Here is a 23,722-nt window from a genome sequence, read left to right as displayed (position 1 = left end):
TTTAGCACAACACTACATTGTAAAAAGGTCTGAATCTAGGAAAATAGACCACGAAACTTTACACAAAGCAATGCTAGGTCCATAAAACATATAACTAAAGGAAATGTCGAAGACAGCAAAGTCTTAGAACCGGTCAACAGAACTGCTACCAACCAACAGTAAGTAAAGCAAGTACCTTTCCAGTGGCTCACTGTGCTCTCTGTCACACATGCTAGAAACTCAATTAAGCAAGTGGGATTAAGATCAAGACCTCAAGTCCACCTATTCCTTTTTGAGACAGGACTAGTCCAAAGGGCGTGGGGAGGGTGAGTCTGCCTACTCCAGAAAACAGTATTCACCTGTTTAACTATCCTTTCAATGGTCTAGAAAACTCAAGTATCTAGCCTTCTTTCATCTACTTAAAAATGTTTACAATAATTTAAAAATCCTCTCATTAAAGTGATTAATGTATATTCTTTTAGGATGATACAGTCAAGGTAAATACCTCCTAGCTGCCTTGCCCAAGGCATCCTGCCATCTTAGACCTGAACTTCCAACAGTGAACCAGCTTCCCATCAGCCTCTACCCAGCCCTCCTCCCACCTCCAATCACTTTCTCTTCTGCAACTGCACTAAACAGGGGTTTTCATCAAAGAGCACACAAGCCAGCAAATCCAGGAATGTGCTTTTAAATCCACTTTCCTTTGAAGTGTAAGTTGCTTCTATGAAGTGTGAACTGGGTGACCCCAGGGAGCTGTGTTACCCTAGCAGACTTCTCCCCAGAAGGGGTGGGTACTAACCACAAGGGTTTTTGTGACCCCAAGTGAATGGTCCTAACCAGCCTTTTTGCAAGCTTGGACCTGTCTCAGAAAGTCAGGTGGCGGGGAGGGGTGGGGCGTGGAACCCCAGAGGAGACTCTACAGGATTTTCCCACTCTCAACAGTTTCCTCCCCTAAAGAGAAAGACCAACAACAGAATTTTGGAAAGTGAGGGGAAGAAAACCTGGGTATCCACTCAAAAGAACATACTTCTTTTGGGTAAGAGAATGACAAGACCAGTGTCTCTCTTGGGTCGTTCGAAAAAGTAAGTATGGCACCCTGGCAGATTTCTGCCAGGAAAGCAGCCAGCCTTGGGAAGGGCAGGGGTCTCGCCTCTGCAGGCCTGTGAAACGCGGGCGTTCACTAACTGCCTAATCACACGCCAGTGTGTCCTGATACTCTTTCTTTATATGGAGGCTTGATCAAAAAGCAGTGAACTTTCCCAAAAGTTACGAAGAACAGAGACAAACACCAAACGGTCCCGTCATCAAATCAAAGCCAGCACAGCCAAGGAGGAGGCCCCGTGCTCGCTCTCTTTGGGGAGCAGATATTACAATGAACGCCACAGGCAAGCTGTCCAAACCCAGGGGCCTTTCAGCGTAAACGCTCTGTTCCCTGGCTCTCCTTCTTGAGGTATGACAGGACATACCTCAAGTTCTTACTTGCTCCCCAAACTTTTTTGGGGGGAGAAAAAGTAGAAGACAGCGTGAGCAGACTTCAGTGCTATTTATACACACAGAGCAGCTGATCACAATGCAAGTTCTTTTCTAAATTACTCCCAGAATGCTGGAGACAAGGACACAGTGTGTCTTTGTTACACTGTCTTTTCCACCAAACCGGTGCTGAAGCAGCCACTTGACTTTGCCACTAATACAGACACTAATGAAAGACCTGGTTGAAACTGGTTATATAATACTGCAGTAAAAAGCTTTTTTTTTTTTTTTTTTTTTAAGGAGAAAAAAAGAGGGAAGGGGTGGAAGAAGAGAGAACAGAGGTAAGCGGGGAGAGGACTTCACAAAACTCCCTCTAGATGTGTGGAAGATGAAGTGAGCTGGGGCCTGCCGCAGGCAATGAAGAGCCTACTAGAAGCAAGAAGCGTATCTGCCCCTGGAGAGAAGGAAGGAAAACAGTCTAGGAGCTTCCCTTTGTCTTAAGTGTAACAGGTTCTTGGCCCCCCAGGGCCATCTTCTGCCTGTCTTACCCCCCCCTTTTTTTTTTTCAAACAAACACTTACTATGTACTAATACATGAGAGACACTATTAAACATCTGTACACTAATTATTATTGATGACCTTGAGAGGTAGGCATCATCCTATTTTTTTATATATAAAAGAAACAGAGCCCAAGAGAAGTCTTATGTAACTTGACTATGAGTTAAACAGCTGAAAAGCAAATATACACTTGTATTTAAATTTTGCCTCAAAAGGCAAGAGTGGACTGTTAGATTCTGTCATACAGATGTAACAAGAGGAAATTAACTGAAGAAAGGTGTCAAGACACAGGGGATGTTCTGATGGGGGAGGGGGTGCTCTGGTTCAAGAGCACTTGGGTGACCTTGAAGGATGCCTCAGTCCCTTCCTTCACCCAGAGTCTCCCACCAAATAGAGGAAAAAAAGATACTCTATTTTCTCTGATTTAAAAAGATGTCATTTCTCTTAGAGAAGATAGGTTGTAGTAACAAAAAATAGTCACTGGTACACATCTTCCTACACAGTAACTAATTTGAAAAAAGTTTACTTCTTCATCCCCTGCCTGGTACAAATTTGCTAGAATAGTTCACTACGGATTCAAATAAAAACAGTTTAAATGAGATCTGCAAGGCCATCTTCTGAAATGTAGAGGTTTTTCTTTCAGTGAAAAGTCAGTGCCGGAGAAACAGTAACTAGCTCTTACTAGTTGGGAATTGGGAAACCAATTCCCTCTTGGGGCAAGGAAATAGGAAAAAAGGAAAATGAACGATTTTGTAAGTGCAAAGAAAGTTACTCCACCAGAAGAAATGTCAGCACCAGCCTCGCATGGTGGAGACCACGAGGCTCTTCCCAGGTGAAGGCCACAAGCCGAAGACCAGGCCTGTGTGTGCTAGTCTTCCATCTCCTGACCCCAAAGTCTAGCAAAAATGTGCCACAGGAAAGGGATCTGAACAAGCGCACCCATGAGACACCCCCTAGATGTGTCTCTAGAATTAAATAAGAATTCTGGAGCTTCAAAGCACATACATACCGCTGGTCATGTGCGATACTTTTGCAAGTTTCTTCATCACATTGTCCAGTCGAGACTGAGTGCTCTCCAACTCGTGAGAGAAATCATCCAGCATACTAGAAGGACAAGCAGACAGGGGAGGAGGCTGCTCAGCACCGCTCCAGACGCAGTGGCCAAGGAGCTAACTTCCCGGGATCTGCGCCTCAGTCTTCGCAATCACCAAACAGACAACATTGGGATTCAGAGCCCCCAGTCTTTTTATCCTTGGGACAGATCTGTTTTTGATTTCAGAATTTTGGAAATCTGAAAAAGTAGTTAGTTACATACACTGTGTGATTAGCCAACACCCCCAGCAGAGTCTGGGGCTGTCATCAAACACCCGAGTTAATATTTCTGCAAAGAAAACTATGAGGAGTCATGGCTGCAGTCAGCTCAAGTCAGGCTCCTCTGTAACAAGAGCTTGCTGTAAATTTTTTTAGAGCTTTCTAGATTGCAGAACTGCAGCCAAGGCCAACGGGGACCTGAACATACAATAATACAAACTCAGCTGCAGTGCAGTGTAGTAGAAAGAAGGCTGTGTGAATCAGACAACCAGGCTTTGCCACTTGGTACTTTGGACAAGGGACCCTTATCTGTAAAAGCAGGCGATCCTATCAACAGGGTTCCCATAAAAGTGAAAGTGTTTGTTGCTCAGTCATGTCTGACTCTTTAGGACCCCATGGACTATAGCCCCCCAGGCTCCTCTGTCCATGGAATTCTCCAGGCGAGAATACTGGAGTGGGTTGCCACTCCCTTCTCCAGGGGATCTTCCCAACTCAGGGATCAAACCCTGGTCTCCTGCACTGCAGGCAGACTCTGTACTGTCTGAGCCACCAGGGAAGCCCCACACAAAGCACTTTACAGTAGCGTGAGTTAAGAAACGTACTTTGATCAAATCATCATCTGCTTTAAGCCACCCCGTGCTCTACCATAAAGCCGGGCAGCCTCAGGACTGAGCTCCATGCGCCTCATCTACACGCACAGAGAACCAGCTCCCTGAGGCTCACACTGCTTGTTGCCCAACGTGTGGCTAGAAAAGAAAACACCACAATACTCATACCACCAGTGTTTATTTCATAAATTACTAAGCATTCCAGACTATTCAACTTTGGACTAATACATGATTATGCTGAGGCTAGAATATGACATACTAATTAGTAACCAGAGGGCTTATTGACAAGGCTTTATTTGCTCCTCTGGCAGCACCAAGGGCAGCGAGCACTCCCGGTTTGGGTCTGGGCCCACAGGAGGCACGTGAGAGCCCTGCAGGATTCAGGCAGCCAACTCCTCATTAAGTCATTAAATGACCCCCATGTCGGCAACTACACCAACAAGCCTTTATCCCTTACCTGAATTTTCTAATTAAAACATTTTTTTAGCTCATTTTAGATTCTGGTAGCATCTTGGCCCTGCAGCTGGTAGACCTATCCACACAGGGCAAATGCTGATAAACAAGAGCTACCTCTGTGTACTGTGTAAGACCTTTCTTACTCAAGACAAAAACGGGTAAGTCATCCAACCTCCAGGCCAAGGACACTCATTAACCACGCACTAACCAAGTTTCTCAGGTGGCTCAGTGGTAAGGAACCTGTCTACCAACGTAGGAGGTACAGGTTCGATCCCTGACCCAGGAAGATCCCCCTGGAGAAGGAATGGCGATCCACTCCAGGATTCCCGCCTGGGAAACGCCATGGACAGAGGAGCCTGGAGGGCTCCAGCTCTCGGGGTCAAAAGGGAGTTAGATACGACTTGGTGACTAAAGGACAACAAAATGAAAAGAACCAGGTTTCTAGCCTAGCTCTGCGCTGTCCAAAAGAAATACAAAGTGAGTCTCACACGCCACTTAATATTTTTCAGTAGCCGCATTTTAAAAAAGGGAGCTGAAGTTAATTTTAAAAAAAACTATCATTTCAATATGCAATTTTATATTTTTTCACACTAAGGCCTTCAGAACTTGGTGGGCATTTATACCCAGGGCCCTTCTTAGTTTAGACTGGCCACATTTCATGTACTCAATGGCCATGTGGGGGCTGGTGGCTATTGTACTGGACAGCACGGGTCTAAGTGCAAGACCCACTTTTTCCTTTTAATTTACCTATTTTTATTAGAGTTACACACATACATAGTTTGTACAGCTAATCAGTCCTTTTGTAAAAAACCACAGTTGTCCGCCATCCCCGAGGGCCACCGCTTTCAGCCCCTCCACTGTTCTCTGGGTGCATTCTCCAGTTTTTGAAGCTACACACTGGCAGCTCAGTGTCCGGATCCCACTGACTCTGCACAGTGAGAGCCTAGGGCTTAGGCCTCCTCCCATTCCGTTCCCCACCTCTGCATCCTTCCCATTTCTTTCCCCCCTTCCCTCCTTCCAACAGAACTGTGTCCTGGTTGGATAAGGTCCATCCAGGACACAGTCCTGGTTAATCAAGGAATGGAAGGTGGACAGAGTCCACCTCACGGCTAATCCATCCAGGATTCCCACTGTCACCAGTGAGTACATGCTCTTCCTAGCTGGGGGCCCGGGGCCTGAATCACACTACTCTGGGCTCTCCCCTCTGCTCACCGAGGACCCCGTTTTCTCAGGTCTTTTGAGTCGGGCACCATTCATCTTTTTGCTTTCCAGGAGCTAAAATGTTAAGGTCACTGTTTCTTATTCCAAGCTCTATGTCTCCATAGATTTTATGCCGTTAAATACAAATAAAAACCTCTGTTACTGTTCTAGTTGACTTCAGAGTAGGATCGGAGATAAGAGGTTGTGTTCAAGTTCACCATCTTTATCTGGAAGTCTGCCAGGCTCTATCATCTACCCAACCAATGTAACTGCTCAAATAATTAGTTATTTCCCATCTGCATAGTGAATTTTAGGGTAAGAATGCATTTCAGACAAATTAAGCTGCATGCCTAGGCTCCTGTTCTGCCTCCTTCCTACGTGGCCTCCCTGCTTCCAGTCTTTTCCACTGTGGTTCACTATCAAAACCACAGATGGACAGATCTCCTCCAAACATAAACCTGATCATGGCATTACTAACACAACCTTCCTTGGGGTTGTGTCTCCCACTGCCCTTTGAATGACAAGTCCTAACTCCTTACTGTAGCTTCTGGGGCCTTCCCTGATCTGTTCTCTGCCTCCCTGACTTGACTCCTGTAACCTCCCTCTCAACCCCCGTGCTCTAGACACACTAAACCTCTCTGCTGAGTGCACATATCACCTCTAAATCGTTACAAGGACTCTTCCTTCCAGGAGATCCTCCCCTCACTCTTTCCTCCCACCCCACCTAGTACCTTCTACTTATTCTTCAGTCCCAGTTAAACTTCTCTTCTCTTCTCAGGGAATTTAGACTGAGTCAGGTCTCTAGTTCAGGCTGTTAGGGCCCTCAAGGCACCACGCACTCCCCCCACTGGCAGCCCTCCACTTCTGTTACCCTTCATCACTTGCACCATTTCTATAATATCCGTTCCACCCAGTGAGCAGTGAACCCTTGATGGCAGAGACCCTGTCTATTTCTCTTGGCTGCTTTGTGGATTACCCTGCGGCCTCCCAGGAGAACAAGATGCCCAGTTTGAGTTTGTAAGAAATGAGTCCAAACACAAAATCAAGGTAGGAGAATTTCTGAAATATCCTACTAGATTTTTTTTCCCCCTAGAAAAAATATTTTGTGAAATGGTAAAGGTAGCATATTTTAAGAATTCTGTTTTTGGTGTCATACTTCAGGAATGCAAACAGAGATTGTTCTTAAGGAAAAACGAATCCGGATATGTTTTTCTTGTGCTTTTTTCTAGGAGAAGACTTTTTCATCATAGGAGAAGACTTTTTTTATTAGTTGGAATTAAACTTGTACTTCCCCTCCCATAAAATCAAAATTTAAGATACAGAGCAAAAGTTCCATTTAATATAGCAGGAAAGGCATGCAATGATGAAGTTAAGTTAGCCCATTTCCTATCCTCTTTGGGACAAAAAATCTCCATGGAGCTTACACAGCCCTAACAGTTTCACATTCCTATTCACAACACTTGAAGTCAGCTGTTCAGAGGAATTGGAACCTCTTTTGCAGATGTTTAAAAATACTAATAACTTTGCCTAAACCTTCTTGAAAATTGTATCTGACGGATTTGCCTTTTTTGGAGAGGCTAGTCTGTAAAACAGAGTAAAGATGCAGCTAGAAACAAAACAGCTTTTGGCTTTACTAGCCATGTAATCGGCAGGCTCTTCAGGGCTCTCCTAAGATGGCTCTTTCCTTCACCTCTCTGCGGTGAGAGGGGCATCCCAGTACTCACACGGCCTGCTCCTCCAGCTCCCCTCCGATGCGCTGGGACATGTTCTTCAGCACTCCGATGCTGCCAGAGACCAGCTCCAACTGCTCATCCTGCTGTTCCACGATCAGCTGGTGCCAGAGAAATGGGAAATAAGCAATTAAAATCCATCTTACCTGGTTCCAAGCCCAGCACTCGAGCAGCTGCTAGCTTCTTTGCCAACTCGGGACAATTCACATTCAGAAGCAAAGCCCAGAAATCAAAGGACCAGACCGTCCGCCTCAGAGAACACGCTGCTCAAAAGACTGGGCTGTCAAGCTACTGATATCCCCTGCTGATCCAACTTGTGAAACAGTCAGCAGGGCTTGAAACCACCCAGAGAGATTTACCCTGGTTGGCTGAAGTCCAGCAAGAGACAGACAATGGCCAAAAGCACCTGTGCAGTGACCACAGACACGTGGGGATGCTTGGGAAGAGGAAGCCCGCTGCCAGGGTCAGGGTCTCAATTGGCAACAGCCGGCTACAACTTAACTGTAAGAGAAAGTCTGACAGGTCTCTGGACATGGGAAAACTACACACACAGAGTCCTTTGCTCCCTCCTCAAGGACACGTGAGAGGAGGCTCTGCGGCAGTAAGCTACCTTGCAGGCAACTTCTGAGCACAAGTTACTTTTAATTGTGCTGCAGTAGCCTCACTTTTCATTGAAAAAAAAAGTTTGCTTGGTTAATAGCAATTTAAGTAGACAAATGGTTAAGCTGATGTGCTAATGGAAAAAGATCAACACGTATATATAAAACACAGTATTTAAGAACCAATAGTTTTGATGGGGTGGTAATGCTCAAATCCCCAGACACTTTACTATTAGCTTCCTTTAATTAATACAAATCAAAAGCAACCACACAAATGTAATCAACCTTTTCTTCTACCCCTTAACCTCCACCAAGCAATGATTTTTACGTCTAATGGAACCAACAACCATTTTCAATGAAAAAACAAGGACTCAATTTTTCTCAAAGTGCCTTTGTTGAAAAAAACAAAAAGCTGAGTACAGAGGCGGAGGCTGGGGAAGAGGCTGCTACGCTTTTAAATCAATGGCCTTCTCTGTCAGTTGCGGGTGTCTGGTCTGCTTGTCCTAAGGTCTAATCAAGCCTGGTTCTCTTGAAACTGTCATGCTCTGACGGATGTCTTAAATACCCTTTATGTAAGCAACCATCGCACAGGTAGACTCCAGCAGCTGTGGGGCTAGCTCTGGCCCCTCCTGCCTGTCATTAGCAACAGAGCCCTGGCTGGCAGAGGAGTGGGGAGGGTGGTGCTTGGCCTCCCACCTCCCCGTCCTCCACTCAGGTACCTGCTGCTGTGCCTGCTGCTCCTCGATGAAATGGGAGTTGGCCAACTGAAGCTCCCGGTCAAGGCGCCCGTATTTATCCGTCGTTCCGGCGCTCCAGTTCTGTCCGCCACTGTCTCCTAGCAGGGCCTGCGAGAGTGGGGCCGGGGGCAGCAGGGCAGGAGGGACAAACCGTTACTCTCACTAAACAAGGGCCCTGTCACCATGATATGAAGAGTTCTCCCACTGCTCATGAGCTGTCTTTCCAGGGGTCAGCTTTTTATGGACTGGTGCAGGTTGGTGCCTGCGGAGTACAAATCAAAGAATGCCATGAAGGGCACTTTCTATGGACTCACAAAAGAGCTCTGTCCCATTAAAAATGCAAGTGAGAGTCAACTTTAAAGCAATCTTAAAGCCCCTCTGTGCACTGCTTTGTGGATCGTAAAGCACTTGTTCTTATAGGACCAGCTCTTCCTAGCACCCTTGGAATTTCACTGGAGACCTGTTGAAGGTCCTAGTCTAACCGATTCCAGACATCTAGAGTCCTTTCTATTTAAGTATGAGCAAGGAAATTTTTGGTGTTCAGAGGAGGGAAGAGATAGTTCCCTAAAGTGACAAGAAACTAAGTCATAGTCCCTCATACAGTGAAGGCACAAGAACCACCAGTGTCTGCTCAGTGTGACCTACAGATAAATCCCAATGCCCTTCAGCTGAACTAAAAGGCTAGAGCTTTCCCAGATGGAATAGGGGTTGCTTCAGCAGGCAGCACGGCCACGGTGGGGGCCTGACCCTGATAACCCAAGCAAGGGTTGGCCCTGATGTCAGTTCTCCACCTGGGCCCCCAGACGCCAGGGTTGGGTTTCCTAGTATGAATTTGAGGAATTCTGTAGTCAGAAAAGGTTAAGTTTGGGAATGTCTTCCTTCATTGAAGAGGCCAGCCAGGAATGTGAGCTGACCCTGCCTGGGATCCCCACAAGCCTTTTTAACCAAAGATCTGGACCAAGCTGGTGACTAGGATTCTTCTATCTTGTAGAGCTGCCAAAACTTCTTACCAGGTACCCTTTAGCTCTGGAACTGTTAAAAGTCTAACTGACTCCTTGGGTTCTCTGTCTGCAAAGCCCTTCAATACCCATACTAGCCTTGCCTGACTTTCAGACATGAATTTGGCCAAATGGCCACATTTCAGAGGCTACATTCAGGGAAGTTCAGGATGTATGTTGAGTTCTGAGGCAGATATGAGAAGGGGACCAGGATGCCAGAGAACTTCCACAGCCCAGAGCCTTAGTCAAGAGTCTGGATGGTGACTGTCTCTGGTGTAGAGCAGACATAAGGTTTTGGGGGATGCTTCTGCCCATCTGGTCATGGAGCTGTTAAGATTGAAAGGATCCTGCTCGTTTTGATGCAAAGACTCTAATGAGTCTATGGTGGATACTGGGGCCTAGTAACCAATTTTTTCAAGGTTAGAAAAAGTCTACAGTGCATCATTAGGCTATGGATAGAGAACCAGAGCTCCTGGGGCCACAGTTATAGCTATTTTTTCCTAGCTTATCCATGGTCTACACTTGGGTAGGCATATGGCATGCTGTTAAGTCACCCGTGAAGCTGTCGAGATTCCCTTGGTCTGACCTCCAGGAGCTGGTTAGTGAGAAAGAAGATGGAGAGAGGGCACAGAGCACTGGGGACCAGCCCAAGTATAGCTGCCAAAGCAGGAGGCCTTGGCTTTGTGAGGATCAGCCCAGCACCTGGTGCTGGAAGCAACCGTGAGGTGGACTCTGTCCACCTTCCATTCCTTGAACGCCTGTGACTCAAAGACATTTTGTTGTAGTTTAGTTGCTAAGTTGTGTCCAACTCTTGCGACCCCATGGACTAGCCCACCAGGCTCCTCTGTCCATGGGATTTCCCAGGCAAGAATACTGGAGTGGGTTACCATTTCCTATTCCAGGGGATCTTCCCGTCCCAGGGATCGAACCCAAGTCTCCTGCACTGGCAGGTGAATTCTTTACCACTGAGCCACCTGGGAAGCCCGAAGATATTTCACTCATCGCCTGAAGCAAAATTCCCAGCCACAGTCAGGAAGGCTCTGCATAAATGCATGTTTTATTTATGTTAGTTCACTAGCTTTTCCAAGAGTCAGTGCCAGATGGGATGGCTAGCTAATGTCTTTTCCTGTCTGCACTGTTGGGTGGATGGGGAAAAAAAAACAACAGTGACTTGGAAAGTGGCATGTGGCGAAAGAAAACAGGAAAATTAAGCTAGAAGATATTTAGAGAGTCCTCTTCCCTTTAAGTGGGTCAAGAAATACCTACAGGTATAAAGTGAAGAGTGTATCATAAACTACTGATTCCTAGTTAATTAAAAATGGTGAGCTGTTCTTCAATTATCAGCCTACTAAATTCAAGGATGGGTCTCTTGTAGCTTTTATTGTTGATGTGTCAGTATCTGGGCTTTGGTTTCTGAAATTTATTAGGTTTCATAATTTATTTGTAATAACTTACAAAAACTGGACCTCACATCAAAAAAGAAAAAAAAGATACATGAAACAGTGAAAGATTTAACACATATTTAAGTTTCTTCAAATGCTTTATGTAAAGTTTCAATCATTAAATGTCTAGAGCATCCTACACATGGGCAGCTAGAAATCTAAAAAAAAAAGAAGAGAAAAACCATGACACAATCCCTCCCTACTCACAAAGAAGCTTGAGGTCCAGCAGAGAAAATGACAAGCAAGCAAGCAATTATAGCTCTTAACAGAGCGCCTGGCACACAGAATGTGCTCCACAGGTGCAGAATAAATGGCTTGTGGCAAGGGCTATGAGGTACACAGAGGGTGCCATGGGAGCCCAGAGGCGAGAACTGGAGGGCATGGCGGGGGAGGGCGAGGCTGCTGCCCTCACTACGGGCTCAGCACCAAGGTCTTCTGCCTGAAGACATAATACACGGATGTCAGAATTTGTCCAGTCCATGTATCTGTGTATTTTCTGTGATACTGTATATTCCAACGTTTACTTACCTGTCTATTTTTCCTCTCAGCTAATGCCTGCACAGATGAAGCTGACATCTGATCCTTCATGTCCTAACAAGATAAGCAGAAGACCAGAAAACAAATGAACATCCTTAAACAAAATCGTGGTTAACAGTCTGCACACTAGCAAAATATACATAATTCATGATTAACTTTTTAAACAAAAAGGCAGCATTTTTTGCCTTCTATTTTCAGTCTCAAAAATAAAGGAAATAAAGAGAAGGACATCCCCTTAAAAAGAGGTAACCTGGATACTAAATTTAAATATGAGGAAAGAGAAAGTATTTCCTGGGTACCTACCACAGCCAAAACCCTGTTAAACACGTACACATAAGATCACTATGTGATCCATCCACAATGACCCTATGAAGCTGGTATTACCTTCATTTTACAGTTGACAAGACTAAGATCTAAAAAGATTAAGATACTTTCTCAAGGTCATACAGCCAGTAAATGGCAATCCTGGGTATACATACAAAAGCCTGTGTTCAATGCTCATATCTTCAAGTACGTGCTGTGCTTAGTCGCTCTTTGCGACCCCAGGCACTGTAGCCCACCAGGCTCCTCTGTCCATGGGTTGCCATGCCCTCCACAGGGAGATCTTCCCAACCCAGGGATCGAACCCAGCTTTCCCACACTGCAGGGGGATTCTTTACCATTTGAGCCACCAGGGAAGCCCAAGAATGCTGGAGCTTCCTGACCCAGGAACCAAACTGGGGTTTCCTGCAGAGCAGGCGGATTCTTTACCAGCTGAGCTACGCGGGAAGCCCATCTTCAAGTATAATACATGTTAAAAAAAACACATACTTTAAAGTATACTTACCATTAAACACCAGAGAATACTTTCAAATAGTGATGAACAGGTCACTTTATTTCTGAGTTGGATTCATGGGATATATGGACTATTTCTAACACCAGTTATTTTCTTGAGTGGTATAAAAATGTTTTTTGTATGGAAAGAAAAAGGAATGTACCCATTACTTAATCTACTGTAAAACATTTTATTAAATATGAACCATCAGCTGCATATGTAACTACAACCCAATATACCTTAAAATATTCCAGCTAAGTACACGATTACTGTAAGTTTTCTTTAAAAAAAAAAAAAAGGATGCCAAAATATTCTTTTCTGTTGGCTCATAGGCTACTTTAGAGGTGCAAACGTTGAGGTATTAGGCTTTTACAAACTCCTTGCAGGACACATGACAAGGGAATGGTCGAGGAGGGTGCCACAGCTTTCCTAATTCCTAATACGGGAAGTTTGATAACCACCTCGCTGCAACCTTCAGTCTGCCCGGTCCCTCCTTCACCAGATACTGACTGCTGCGTGCCCGCACACAGCAGCGAGGATACGGACAGGGCCCCTGCCTGACAGAGCTCACATCACGGTAGACAAGAAGCAGCAAATGGCAATCACCCACACACACTTCAACAAGGTGACGACCATTCTGGAAAGAAGGGAGTCAATGGGGCTGCAATCCAGTGGGTGAGCACCACTCTAGAAAGATAGGGATGATACCTGATCGAGACCTGAGGGCCTAAAACAAGCCCAAAGCCAGAGAATTCCAGGCAAAGGAAACAGCAAGCTCAAAAGCCTGCAGGCAAAATGGCTCAATCAATGGTTTAGCTTTCGAGAAGACCTGTTGCTGAAGGAGCCATTGCCTGCTGGGAGTTGGACAAGGCTGACCAAAACAGGCAAGGGCCATCAAGGTGCTTAGAGTTTATACAGAGGCAGTGATTGGCACACTAGTTCTGTAAAGAAGCAGATATTAAATATTCAGATATTAAATATTGTCACTTTTTTTTTAAACCACCCTTTAAAAATAAATGTAAAACCATTCTTAGATCTCATGGGCCACAGAGTGCAGGCCCCTGTTCTAAGGCAATGGGAAGCCTTAAAGTATTTTGAGAAGGGCGGTGGAGTGTTCTGGGTCATGTTGTAAAAGATCACTCTGGTTATTCATTGGGAAAAATGTTGGCAATTAAGCAGAGCAGAAGTGAAGAGATTATCTTACTGTCACACATTCAAGTGCTGCCCAGGATGGGAAAGAAGTGCCCTGACGGTGGGGGCCTTCAACAAGAGGGCACGGGAGCCCTTGGACATGAAATTGGGCGAGTAAGTAGGGCATCTGAGGGTGCTCAGTTAACCCATAAATTCTAGGAATCTTTCCTAAGTTAATCTGAACACAAAAAAAAAAAAAAAAAAAAAAAAAAGAATGCCACCCATAGAAACGGAGAAAAAATTTACTTAGTTAAAAAAAAAGTATTCACCATAAAGATCCAGATACTGGCATACTTAAGAGAAACAGTGATATAAGCCATATTTCTTGAATGTTTGAGATTTACCTGAGTCAGTCACCTGAGGTATTATTAAAAATGCAGGTCCCTAGCCCCCACTCAGAACTACTTACTAAATGAGACTTTAAGGAACAAGTCTCCCAGATGAGAGGCTGTTTGACAGGCTCTGATCCACACAAATTCTAGAAGCCTTCAAAGGAGACCATTATGCTATTACCTCCTGGACTGTAGGATTCCTTTTCTAATTATCAATTAGAGTTTAAGATGACATTCTGATTTTCAATCAAACAATATGAATAGTATAATCTCACTTATTTAGTGTATGTCAATAATGACACAAAGCAAATATCAGAATTGTTCACTGGCTAGGATGATATACGCTTTTGAAAAATGCATTTAGGGGGACTTCCATGGTGGTCCAGCAATGCTGGGGGTGTGGGTTCAGTCTCTGGTCTGGGAACTGGGATCCCATATACCCTGGAGCTACTGGGCCTGTGCACTCCAACTACTGAGCCTGCACAGCGCGACCAGTATCCACGTGCCCCAGAGAAAGATCCTGCATGATGAAACTAAAACCCAACACAAGAAATAAGTAAAAACATATTTTAAAAACCACATTCAATGCACTTTATAATAGCCTTTTAAAAGTACTGAACACTGTGTGTGTTAGTCACTCAGTCATGTCCGAGTCTTTGTGACCCCATGGACTGTATAGCCTGCCAGGCTCCTCCAGGCAAGAATACTGGAGTGGGTTCCCATGCCCTCCTCCGGGGGATCTTCCTAACCCATGGGTGGAACCCGGGTCTCCTGCATTGCAGGCAGATTCTTTACCATCTGAGCCACCAAGGAAGCGCCCTATTGAATATTACTTGCATAATAAAAATAGCAGCACATCTGTAAGGGAAAAGTAACTTTGAAGTTCTAGTTGAACTCTGAACATTATCTGTAGAATGCATTATTGCTCTTAGAAGGTAAGACAGTGAGGGGGGAGGAATGGCTGTAAAGGTACACGCGAGGATTTCTGGGGGTTGCCGGGAATGTTCTGGAATGCTTCCAGGTGTTGCTTCCATGGTTGTGATCAGTTTATAAATTCTTCAAGCTGTATACTTGGGGTGTATATACTTTTCTATACAGGTGTATATGCTTTTCTATACTGTTATATAATTAAAATGTTAAAAAAAAAAAAAGAACTATTGCTCCTAAACAATGGCTAGAAGGCAAACCAACCCTCTGAAAATAAATTTGGCATTTTGTATTAACAGTTTTGATATTTGTAACAAATATCCACTGCCTTGATCTAGTAATTCTAATAGGATTTACTTTAAGAAAATATAAAATATATACCAAAACAGATATACAAAGATGTGTACTGCAGTTTTATTTATAATGTGAAAGAATAAATAAGCATCATATCCAAGCAAGAGAATAGTAACTGACAGTAAACCCATACAATGTAATATCATGTATCAGATATTACACTTAGGAAGAGAGTTCAGTGAAAAATTCACAGAAAAATACAAATGCTCAAACATGAAAAGATACACTAATGCATTAATAATCAAAGAAGTGCAAGCTAAGAAATATTTTTCCTGGTTAGAGTGGGAAAGATGAAAAAGATGAACACTACTTAGTGCTGCCTAAGGTATTAGGAAATACAGAATATGTACTCTGCTATTAAGAAATATCATTGATGAGGTCTTGATACTTTGAAAATATTTATCTGTGTTTAAAATGGGCATTTTCGTTGAACTTTTTAGTACTTAGATATCCAGGACAGGCTCACAGAGATAGTTCCTGAAGTATGGTTTGTAATTGCCAAAAATTAACCACATAAATATGTACCAACAGGGTCAATGATCAAACAAATCGTAATAGAAGCAGGTTAGAGAAGAGAGCATAGCCTCTCATGTCAAAGACCTGGGTTCAAGCTTAGTTATGCTTTTTATAATTATGCAAGCTTGGATAAATTACTCAATTTTTCAAAGTGTTTATTTCTTCTATATAAGATAGTATTTTATAGGGTCATTGTGGGGGATTAATAAAGTATGCAACTATGAAAAAGAATACTCTAAATCTACTCTGTCCAATAGTTGTCAGCCAACTACGGTTATGCACTGAGCATGTCAAATGGAGTTAGTACAATGGAGGAATTAAACTTTTGACTTAATTTTAATTAATTTAGATTTAAATTTAGTTACTAGAAAACTTTCACATATGTCTGGAAAATCTGGGTATTTTCCAGTAAATCAACCTTTTCAACTGTAAGTTTTATAAACTCTAAATACAGATGAAGTATCTCCAATGAAAAGTTCACTTCTGAATTGGGATATGCTTAAATATAAAATATATGCCAAATTTGTAAGTTTTAGTAAAAAAATTTTCTAAACTTTATAGAAATCTCAATTATTTTTATAGATTACATGTTTAAATAACAGTCTTCTGGGTATACTAATTTAAATAAAATATATATATTAAGTTTGTTGTTGTTCATTCGGGAAGTTGTGTCTGATTCTTTGTGATCTCATAGACTGCAGCACACCAGGCTTCCCTGTCCTTCACTGTCTCCTGGAGTTTTGCTCAAACTTATATCCATTGACAGAGAAGGAAATGGCACCCCACTCCAGTACTCTTGCCTGGAAAATCCCATGGACGGAGGAGCCTGGTAGGCTGCAGTCCATGGGGTTGCTAAGAGTTGGACACAACTGAGCGACTTCACTTTCACACACTGGAGAAGGAAATGGCAACCCACTCCAGTGTTCTTGCCTGGAGAATCCCAGGGACAGTGGAGCCTGGTGGGCTGCCGTCTATGGGGTCGCCCAGAGTCGGACACGACTGAAGTGACTTAGCAGCAGCAGCATGTCCATTGAGCTGGTGATGCCATCCAACCATCTCATCCTCTGTCGCCCCCTTCTCCTTACTGGTTTCTTTTCATTTTTTAAATATGACTACTAGAAAATTAAAGATAGCTTGTACTTTAGTATTTCTATTAGACAGTATGTATCTGTATTGATATAAAACCATGTCCACAGTACTTTTTCATATAAAAAAATTATAGACTAATGTCATTTCTTTAAAAAAATATTTTCAATTTCATTTTATAGAAATGGCTAGAAAAAATATATAAAACTGATTATTTTTATAGAGTGGAATTACAGAATGGAGGCACATTTTCACCTTTCTTATTCACCAAAATTATTTGCATTTAAAAAAAAGTACAGATTTTTAATTTTAAAACTTAAAAACACTTATGATTACATAACAGTATAATCACAACTATGTACAAATAAAACAAAGTTCTGGTTTTGCATTGTATTTTGAGTTTAGGTTTCTTTTTCTATTTTTTCTTTTCATAAAATTTTTCTAATTCTCTTTAAAAGCATATGTGTGTGTGTGCTTAGTCGCTTCAGTTGGGTCTGACCCTTGGTGACCCCATGGACTGTAGCCTGCCAGGCTTCTCTGTTTATGGGATTTTCCAGGCAGGAATATTGGAGTGGGTTGCCATGCCCTCCTCCAGGGGCTGTTCCCAATCCATGGATCAAACCCATGTCTCCCGCATTAGCAGGCAGGTTCTTTACCACTAGCAACACCTGGGAAGCCCTTAAAATGGGCATGCATTACTTTAATGAAATACACATTTGAAAGTTCCCATTTTAAAGTTTTCCGTTTAATAAAATATGTGTGTATGTGTGGGTGTGTGTTAGCTCCGATAGTCAGTGACCTCAATAGCTGTGTGGTGCGCTTCCTGAGTTTGGCATCGCAGAAGGCAAAGAGCTGTGGCTTTCACTTTCAGGATGGTCCTTTCTTTATGCAGGGTAAAAACTGCCAGATACATGCCACAGATCACCTTCTTATTAGGATCTGGGATTTTAAGTTACATTACTGAACAGTTTTGAGTATTCTGTAACACCTGTCATGCCAAAAACATAATTAAAACTCACCTTCTTTCTAATATAAGAAGTTGAGAATAAGCAGTCATGAAGCAGTTAGTACTTATAAAATATCAGTGACTTATCAAAAAAAACAAATAAATGAAACAACTTCCTGTGTATGCTGTTCCCATTTTGCGCCATCTTCCAAGCTGAGTGAATAACACACTGTAAATCCCAGTGCTTCCCGCTCAGAGGACTCACATCCCAGCATCATCTGTAGTGACACAGTATGCCTCACTCTTTTTGATTAACCAAAGCCATTTCTATTATGACTTATAACTGACTATAAACAATTCTTAGATTTGAAGAGATTGGATTTTGGGGAGAGGGTGCTATAGTTCTGATTGCCTTTGAAAGTTCAAAAAGTTGCAGACTGTTAGTGAGGATCATTTACTTGTTAAAGAAAACCGAGATCCAGAGAGGCTAAATGACTTGCCATGCTGAAAATTTACTGAGGTCTCAGGGGAGCCTACAACTCATGTCTTCTCACTTCTTATTCACTATTTTGCCATTGACTGCAAAAACCTTTCACTATTAAATTAACCCAACGTCACTTCTGCAATAGATCTCCATAACACAAATATATCACATGTGAAATCTCTGATATATAGGTAACTCTACAAATGTAAAAATGATTACCTCAAAACTACCAAGGCTATATACACAAAAACATGAATGTTTGCTTTCTTTGGGCTTCCCTGGTGGCTCAGAGGGTAAAGAGTCTGCCTGCAATGTGGGAGACCTGGGTTCGATCCCTGGGTCGGGAAGATCCCCTGGAGAAGGAAATGGCAACCCACTCCAGTATTCTTGCTTGGAGAATCCCCATGGACGGAGGAGCATGAGGGGCAACAGTACATAGAGTCGCAAAGAGTTGGACATGACTGAGCGAATTCACTTCACTTCGCTTTCTTTAGAAAAAAACTGCTGATAAGACTTCATAAAAACTGCACAAACTAAAGAGACACTTGGAAAAACATACACAAGACTTTTTATATAAAAATGACTTAATAAAAAGCAAAAACAGTGGACATTAATTGAGAAGAAACCCAGAGAAAGGTTTAGTTCTTCAGACAGTTCAGTTCAGTTCAGTCAGTTCAGTTCAGTCGCTCAGTCGTGTCCAACTCTTTGCGACCCCATGAATCGCAGCACGCCAGGCCTCCCTGTCCATCACCATCTCCCGGAGTTCACTCAGACTCACGTCCATTGAGTCCGTGATGCCATCCAGTCATCTCATCCTCGGTTATCCCCTTCTCCTCCTGCCCCCAATCCCTCCCAGCATCAGAGTCTTTTCCAATGAGTCAACTCTTAGCATGAGTTGGCCAAAGTACTGGAGCTTCAGCTTCAGCATCATTTCTTCCAAAGAAATCCCAGGGTTGATCTCCTTCAAAATGGACTGGTTGGATCTCCTTGCAGTCCAAGGGACTCTCAAGAGTCTTCTCCAATACCACAGTTCAAAAGCATCAATTCTTCGGCGCTCAGCCTTCTTCACAGTCCAACTCTCACATCTATACATGACCACAGGAAAAACCATAGCCTTGACTAGACGGACCTTAGTCGGCAAAGTAATGTCTCTGCTTTTGAACATACTATCTAGGTTGGTCATAACTTTTCTTCCAAGGAGCAAGTGTCTTTTAATTTCATGGCTGCACTCATCATCTGCAGTGATTTTGGAGCCCAAAAAAATAAAGTCTGACACTGTTTCTACTGTTTCCCCATCTATTTCCCATGAAGTAATGGGACCGGATGCCATGATCTTCATTTTCTGAATGTTGAGCTTTAAGCCAACTTTTTCGCTCTCCACTTTCACTTTCAAGAGGCTTTTTAGCTCCTCTTCACTTTCTGCCATAAGGGTGGTGTCATCTGCATATCTGAGGTTATTGATATTTTTCCCAGCAATCTTGATTCCAGCTTGTTTCTTCCAGTCCAGCGTTTCTCATGATGTACTCTGCATAGAAGTTAAATAAGCAGGGTGACAATATACAGCCTTGATGTACTCCTTTTCCTATTTGGAACCAGTCTGTTGTTCCATGTCCAGTTCTAACTGTTGCTTCCTGACCTGCATACAGACTTCTCAAGAGGCAGGTTAGGTGGTCTGGTATTTCCATCTCTTTCAGAATTTTCCGCAGTTTATTATGATCCACTCAGTCAAAGGCTTTAGCATAGTCAATAAAGCAGAAATAGATGTTTTTCTGGAACTCTCTTGCTTTTTCCATGATCCAGCGGATGTTGGCAATTTGATCTCTGGTTCCTCTGCCTTTTCTAAAACCAGCTTGAACATCAGGGAGTTCACGGTTCACGTATTGCTGAAGCCTGGCTTGGAGAATTTTGAGAGTTACTTTACTAGCATGTGAGATGAGTGCACTTGTGCGGTAGTTTGAGCATTCTTTTGCATTGCCTTTCTTTGGAATTGCGAGGCCAGGGCCGGCGGCCAGGAGGAGCAACCCGAGGAGCGGTGGCTGCGCTGGCACAGGAGGGCCTAGAGGAGCTATCCCACATTGAAGGTTAGGAACAGCGGCGGTAAGGAGATACCCCCTCGTCCAAGCTAAGGAGCAGCGGCTATGCCTTGCTGGAGCAGCAATGAAGAGATACCCTACGCCCAAGGTAAGAGAAACCCAAGTAAGATGGTAAGTGTTGCAAGAGGGCACCAGAGGGCAGACACACTTAAACCATACTCACAGAAAACTAGTCAATCTAATCACACTAGGACCACAGCCTTGTCTAACTCAATGAAACCAAGCCACACCTGCGGGGCAACCCAAGACGGGCGGGTCATGGTGGAGAGGTCTGACAGAATGTGGTCCACTGGAGAAGGGAATGGCAAGCCACTTCAGTATTCTTGCCTTGAGAACCCCATGAACAGGATGAAAAGGCAAAATGATAGGATACTGAAAGAGGAACTCCCCAGGTCAGTAGGTGCCCAATATGCTACTGGAGATCAGTGGAGAAATAACTCCAGAAACAATGAAGGGATGGAGCCAAAGCAAAAACAATACCCAGTTGTGGATGTGACTGGTGAGAGAAGCAAGATTCGATGCTGTAAAGAGCAATATTGCATAGGAACCTGGAATGTCAGGTCCATGAATCAAGGCAAATTGGAAGTGGTAAAACAAGAGATGGCAAGGGTGAACGTTGACATTCAAGGAATCAGCGAACTAAAATGGACTGGAATGGGTGAATTTAGATCAGATGACCATTATATCTACTACTGCGGGCAGGAATCCCTCAGAAGAAATGGAGCCATCATGGTCAACAAAAGAGTCCGAAATGCAGTACTTGGATGCAATCTCAAAAACGACAGCATGATTTCTGTTCATCTCCAAGGCAAACCATTCAGTATCACAGTTATCCAAGTCTATGCCCCAACCAGTAACGCTGAAGAAACTGAAGTTGAATGGTTTTATGAAGACCTACAAGATCTTTTAGAACTAACACCCAAAAAAGATGTCCTTTTCATTATAGGGGACTGGAATGCAAAAGTAGGAAGTCAAGAAACACCTGGAGTAACAGGCAAATTTGGCCTTGGAATGCGGAATGAAGCAGGGCAAAGACTAATAGAGTTGTGCCAAGAAAATGCACTGGTCATAGCAAACACCCTCTTCCAACAATACAAAAGACTCTACACATGGACATCATCAGATGGTCAACACCGAAATCAGATTGATTATATTCTTTGCAGCCAAAGATGGAGAAGCTCTATACAGTCAGCAAAAATAAGACCAGGAGCTGACTGTGGCTCAGATCATGAACTCCTTATTACCAAATTCTTCAGAGAGAATAGCTACAAAAAATGTATTACGTATCACTGCCTGCCCAAAGGAGAAAGCACAATTGGCACAAATGCATCAAAATGCATTCCGTTAAGCAACTCAATGAAAGCTAACTGATACTGGTAACAAAGGAGCTTGCATAAACTTGTGGTGTACAAAGTCCTAATCTGAGCCTGGTCTTGTGTTTCATTTCCCCAAAATGCTAACTCTCTGAACCCATGCCATCAGTGTCCTTGAAGTGGAACTCAGAGAGCTCTGGATACAAATATTGTCTAGTTGAATGTAACCATACTGAATCAACCCAATGTTTTTTAAAAAAAAAAAATCAAGTGTCAATTACCACTTCCTTTTCTTCCACAAAACCTCTACTAGAATTTATTAAAATCAGAGAAGCAAAAAATCAGTTAGGTTCAGTTCAGTCGCTCAGTCGTGTCCGACTCTTTGCGACCCCATGAATTGCAGCACGCCAGGCCTCCCTGTCCATCACCAACTCCCGGAGTCCACTCAGACTCACGTCCATTGAGTCAGTGATGCCATCCAGCCATCTCATCCTCTGTCGTCCCCTTCTCCTCCTGCCCCCAATCTCTCCCAGCATCAGAGTCTTTTCCAATGAGTCAACTCTTTGCATGAGGTGGCCAAAGTACTGGAGTTTCAGCTTTAGCATCATTCCTTCCAAAGAACACCCAGGACTGATCTCCTTCAGAATGGACTGGTTGGATCTCCTTGTAGTCCAAGGGACTCTCAAGAGTCTTCTCCAACACCACAATTCCAAAAGCATCAATTCTTCGGCACTCAGCCTTCTTCACAGTCCAACTCTCACATCCATACATGGCCACAGGAAAAACCACAGCCTTGATTAGACAGACCTTAGTCAGGAAAGTAATGTCTCTGCTTTTGAATATACTATCTAGGTTGGTCATACCTTTTCTTCCAAGGAGTAAGCGTCTTTTAATTTCATGGCTACAATTACCATCTGCAGTGATTTTGGAGCCCCCCCGCCCCCCGCCAAATAAAGTCTCTCACTGTTTCCACTGTTTCCCCATCTACTTCCCATGAAGTGATGGGACCGGATGCCATGATCTTCATTTTCTGAATGTTGAGCTTTAGGCCAACTTTTTCACTCTCCTCTTTCACTTTCATCAAGAGGCTTTTTAGTTCCTCTTCACTTTCTGCTATGAGGGTGGTGTCATCTGCATATCTGAGGTGATTGATATTTCTCCTGGCAATCTTGATTCCAGCTTGTGTTTCTTCCAGTCCAGCATTTCTCATGATGTACTCTGCATAGAAGTTAAATAAGCAGGGTGACAATATACAGCCTTGACGTACTCCTTTTCCTATTTGGAACCAGTCTGTTGTTCCATGTCCAGTTCTAACTGCTGCTTCCTGACCTGCATACAGATTTCTCAAGAGGCAGGTTAGGTGGTCTGGTATTTCCATCTCTTTCAGAATTTTCCACAGTTTATTGTGATCCACACAGTCAAAGGCTTTGGCATAGTCAATAAAGCAGAAACAGATGTTGTTTTTGGAACTCTCTTGCTTTTTCTGAAATCAGTTAGGTAGTATTAACCCACCACTGGCAAATAGTAACAGCTTCCAAATTAGAAGAGGGACAAAAATCTCTAAAACATTCAGTTGGATCACACCGTTGAGTCTGGTTTAGCTCTCAGCTCTAAAAGGACTCTGCAACATTGTGAAGTATAGATGATTTAGAATACTTATTTCAAAGAACATACTTTAAAAAGCTTTTCAAATACGAGAAAATGAACTTTGGATTAGACTTTCAATTATACCCACTCACTTAACTTTTATGTATTGACCTCTGAATTTCAATGTGCAGAATTTATAAGTACTACCTTGCAGAAAGAATATAATGATTTAAGTCAAGAATATATGCATCACTGCAAGGCATCATTTAAATATCAACATCTACAGAAGTCATCTTCAGAAAAACCTATCACAAAAAATTTAAAAGGCACATGCTATATTTATTAAGTAAGTAACTGGGAAATTGTTTACCTTACCAAACAATATACCACCTGACAACAGGGCTTCCTTATCAGAATATCCTCTGAACTGGCTCCGGACTAGGAATGTCTAAC

General features: G+C 43.2%; 1 protein-coding gene across 1 annotated transcript in view; it reads right to left on the bottom strand.

Moving 5' to 3' along the window:
* The window catches only part of STX6 (syntaxin 6), a 47,275-nt gene that overhangs the window by 2,554 nt on the left and 20,999 nt on the right, over positions 1-23,722 (bottom strand). The window contains exons 4-7 of the mRNA XM_040263859.1: positions 11,618-11,680; positions 8,632-8,757; positions 7,308-7,414; positions 3,018-3,112 (exon numbers count right to left, since the gene is read on the bottom strand). Of these exons, the coding sequence (XP_040119793.1) occupies positions 3,018-3,112; positions 7,308-7,414; positions 8,632-8,757; positions 11,618-11,680 (391 nt within the window). The remainder of the gene's footprint in view (positions 1-3,017; positions 3,113-7,307; positions 7,415-8,631; positions 8,758-11,617; positions 11,681-23,722) is intronic.

Source organism: Oryx dammah, unplaced genomic scaffold (genome assembly GCF_014754425.2).
Source record: "Oryx dammah isolate SB20612 unplaced genomic scaffold, SCBI_Odam_1.1 HiC_scaffold_21, whole genome shotgun sequence".
NCBI lineage: Eukaryota > Metazoa > Chordata > Mammalia > Artiodactyla > Bovidae > Oryx > Oryx dammah.
This window is presented reverse-complemented; position numbering and strand designations above follow the sequence as displayed.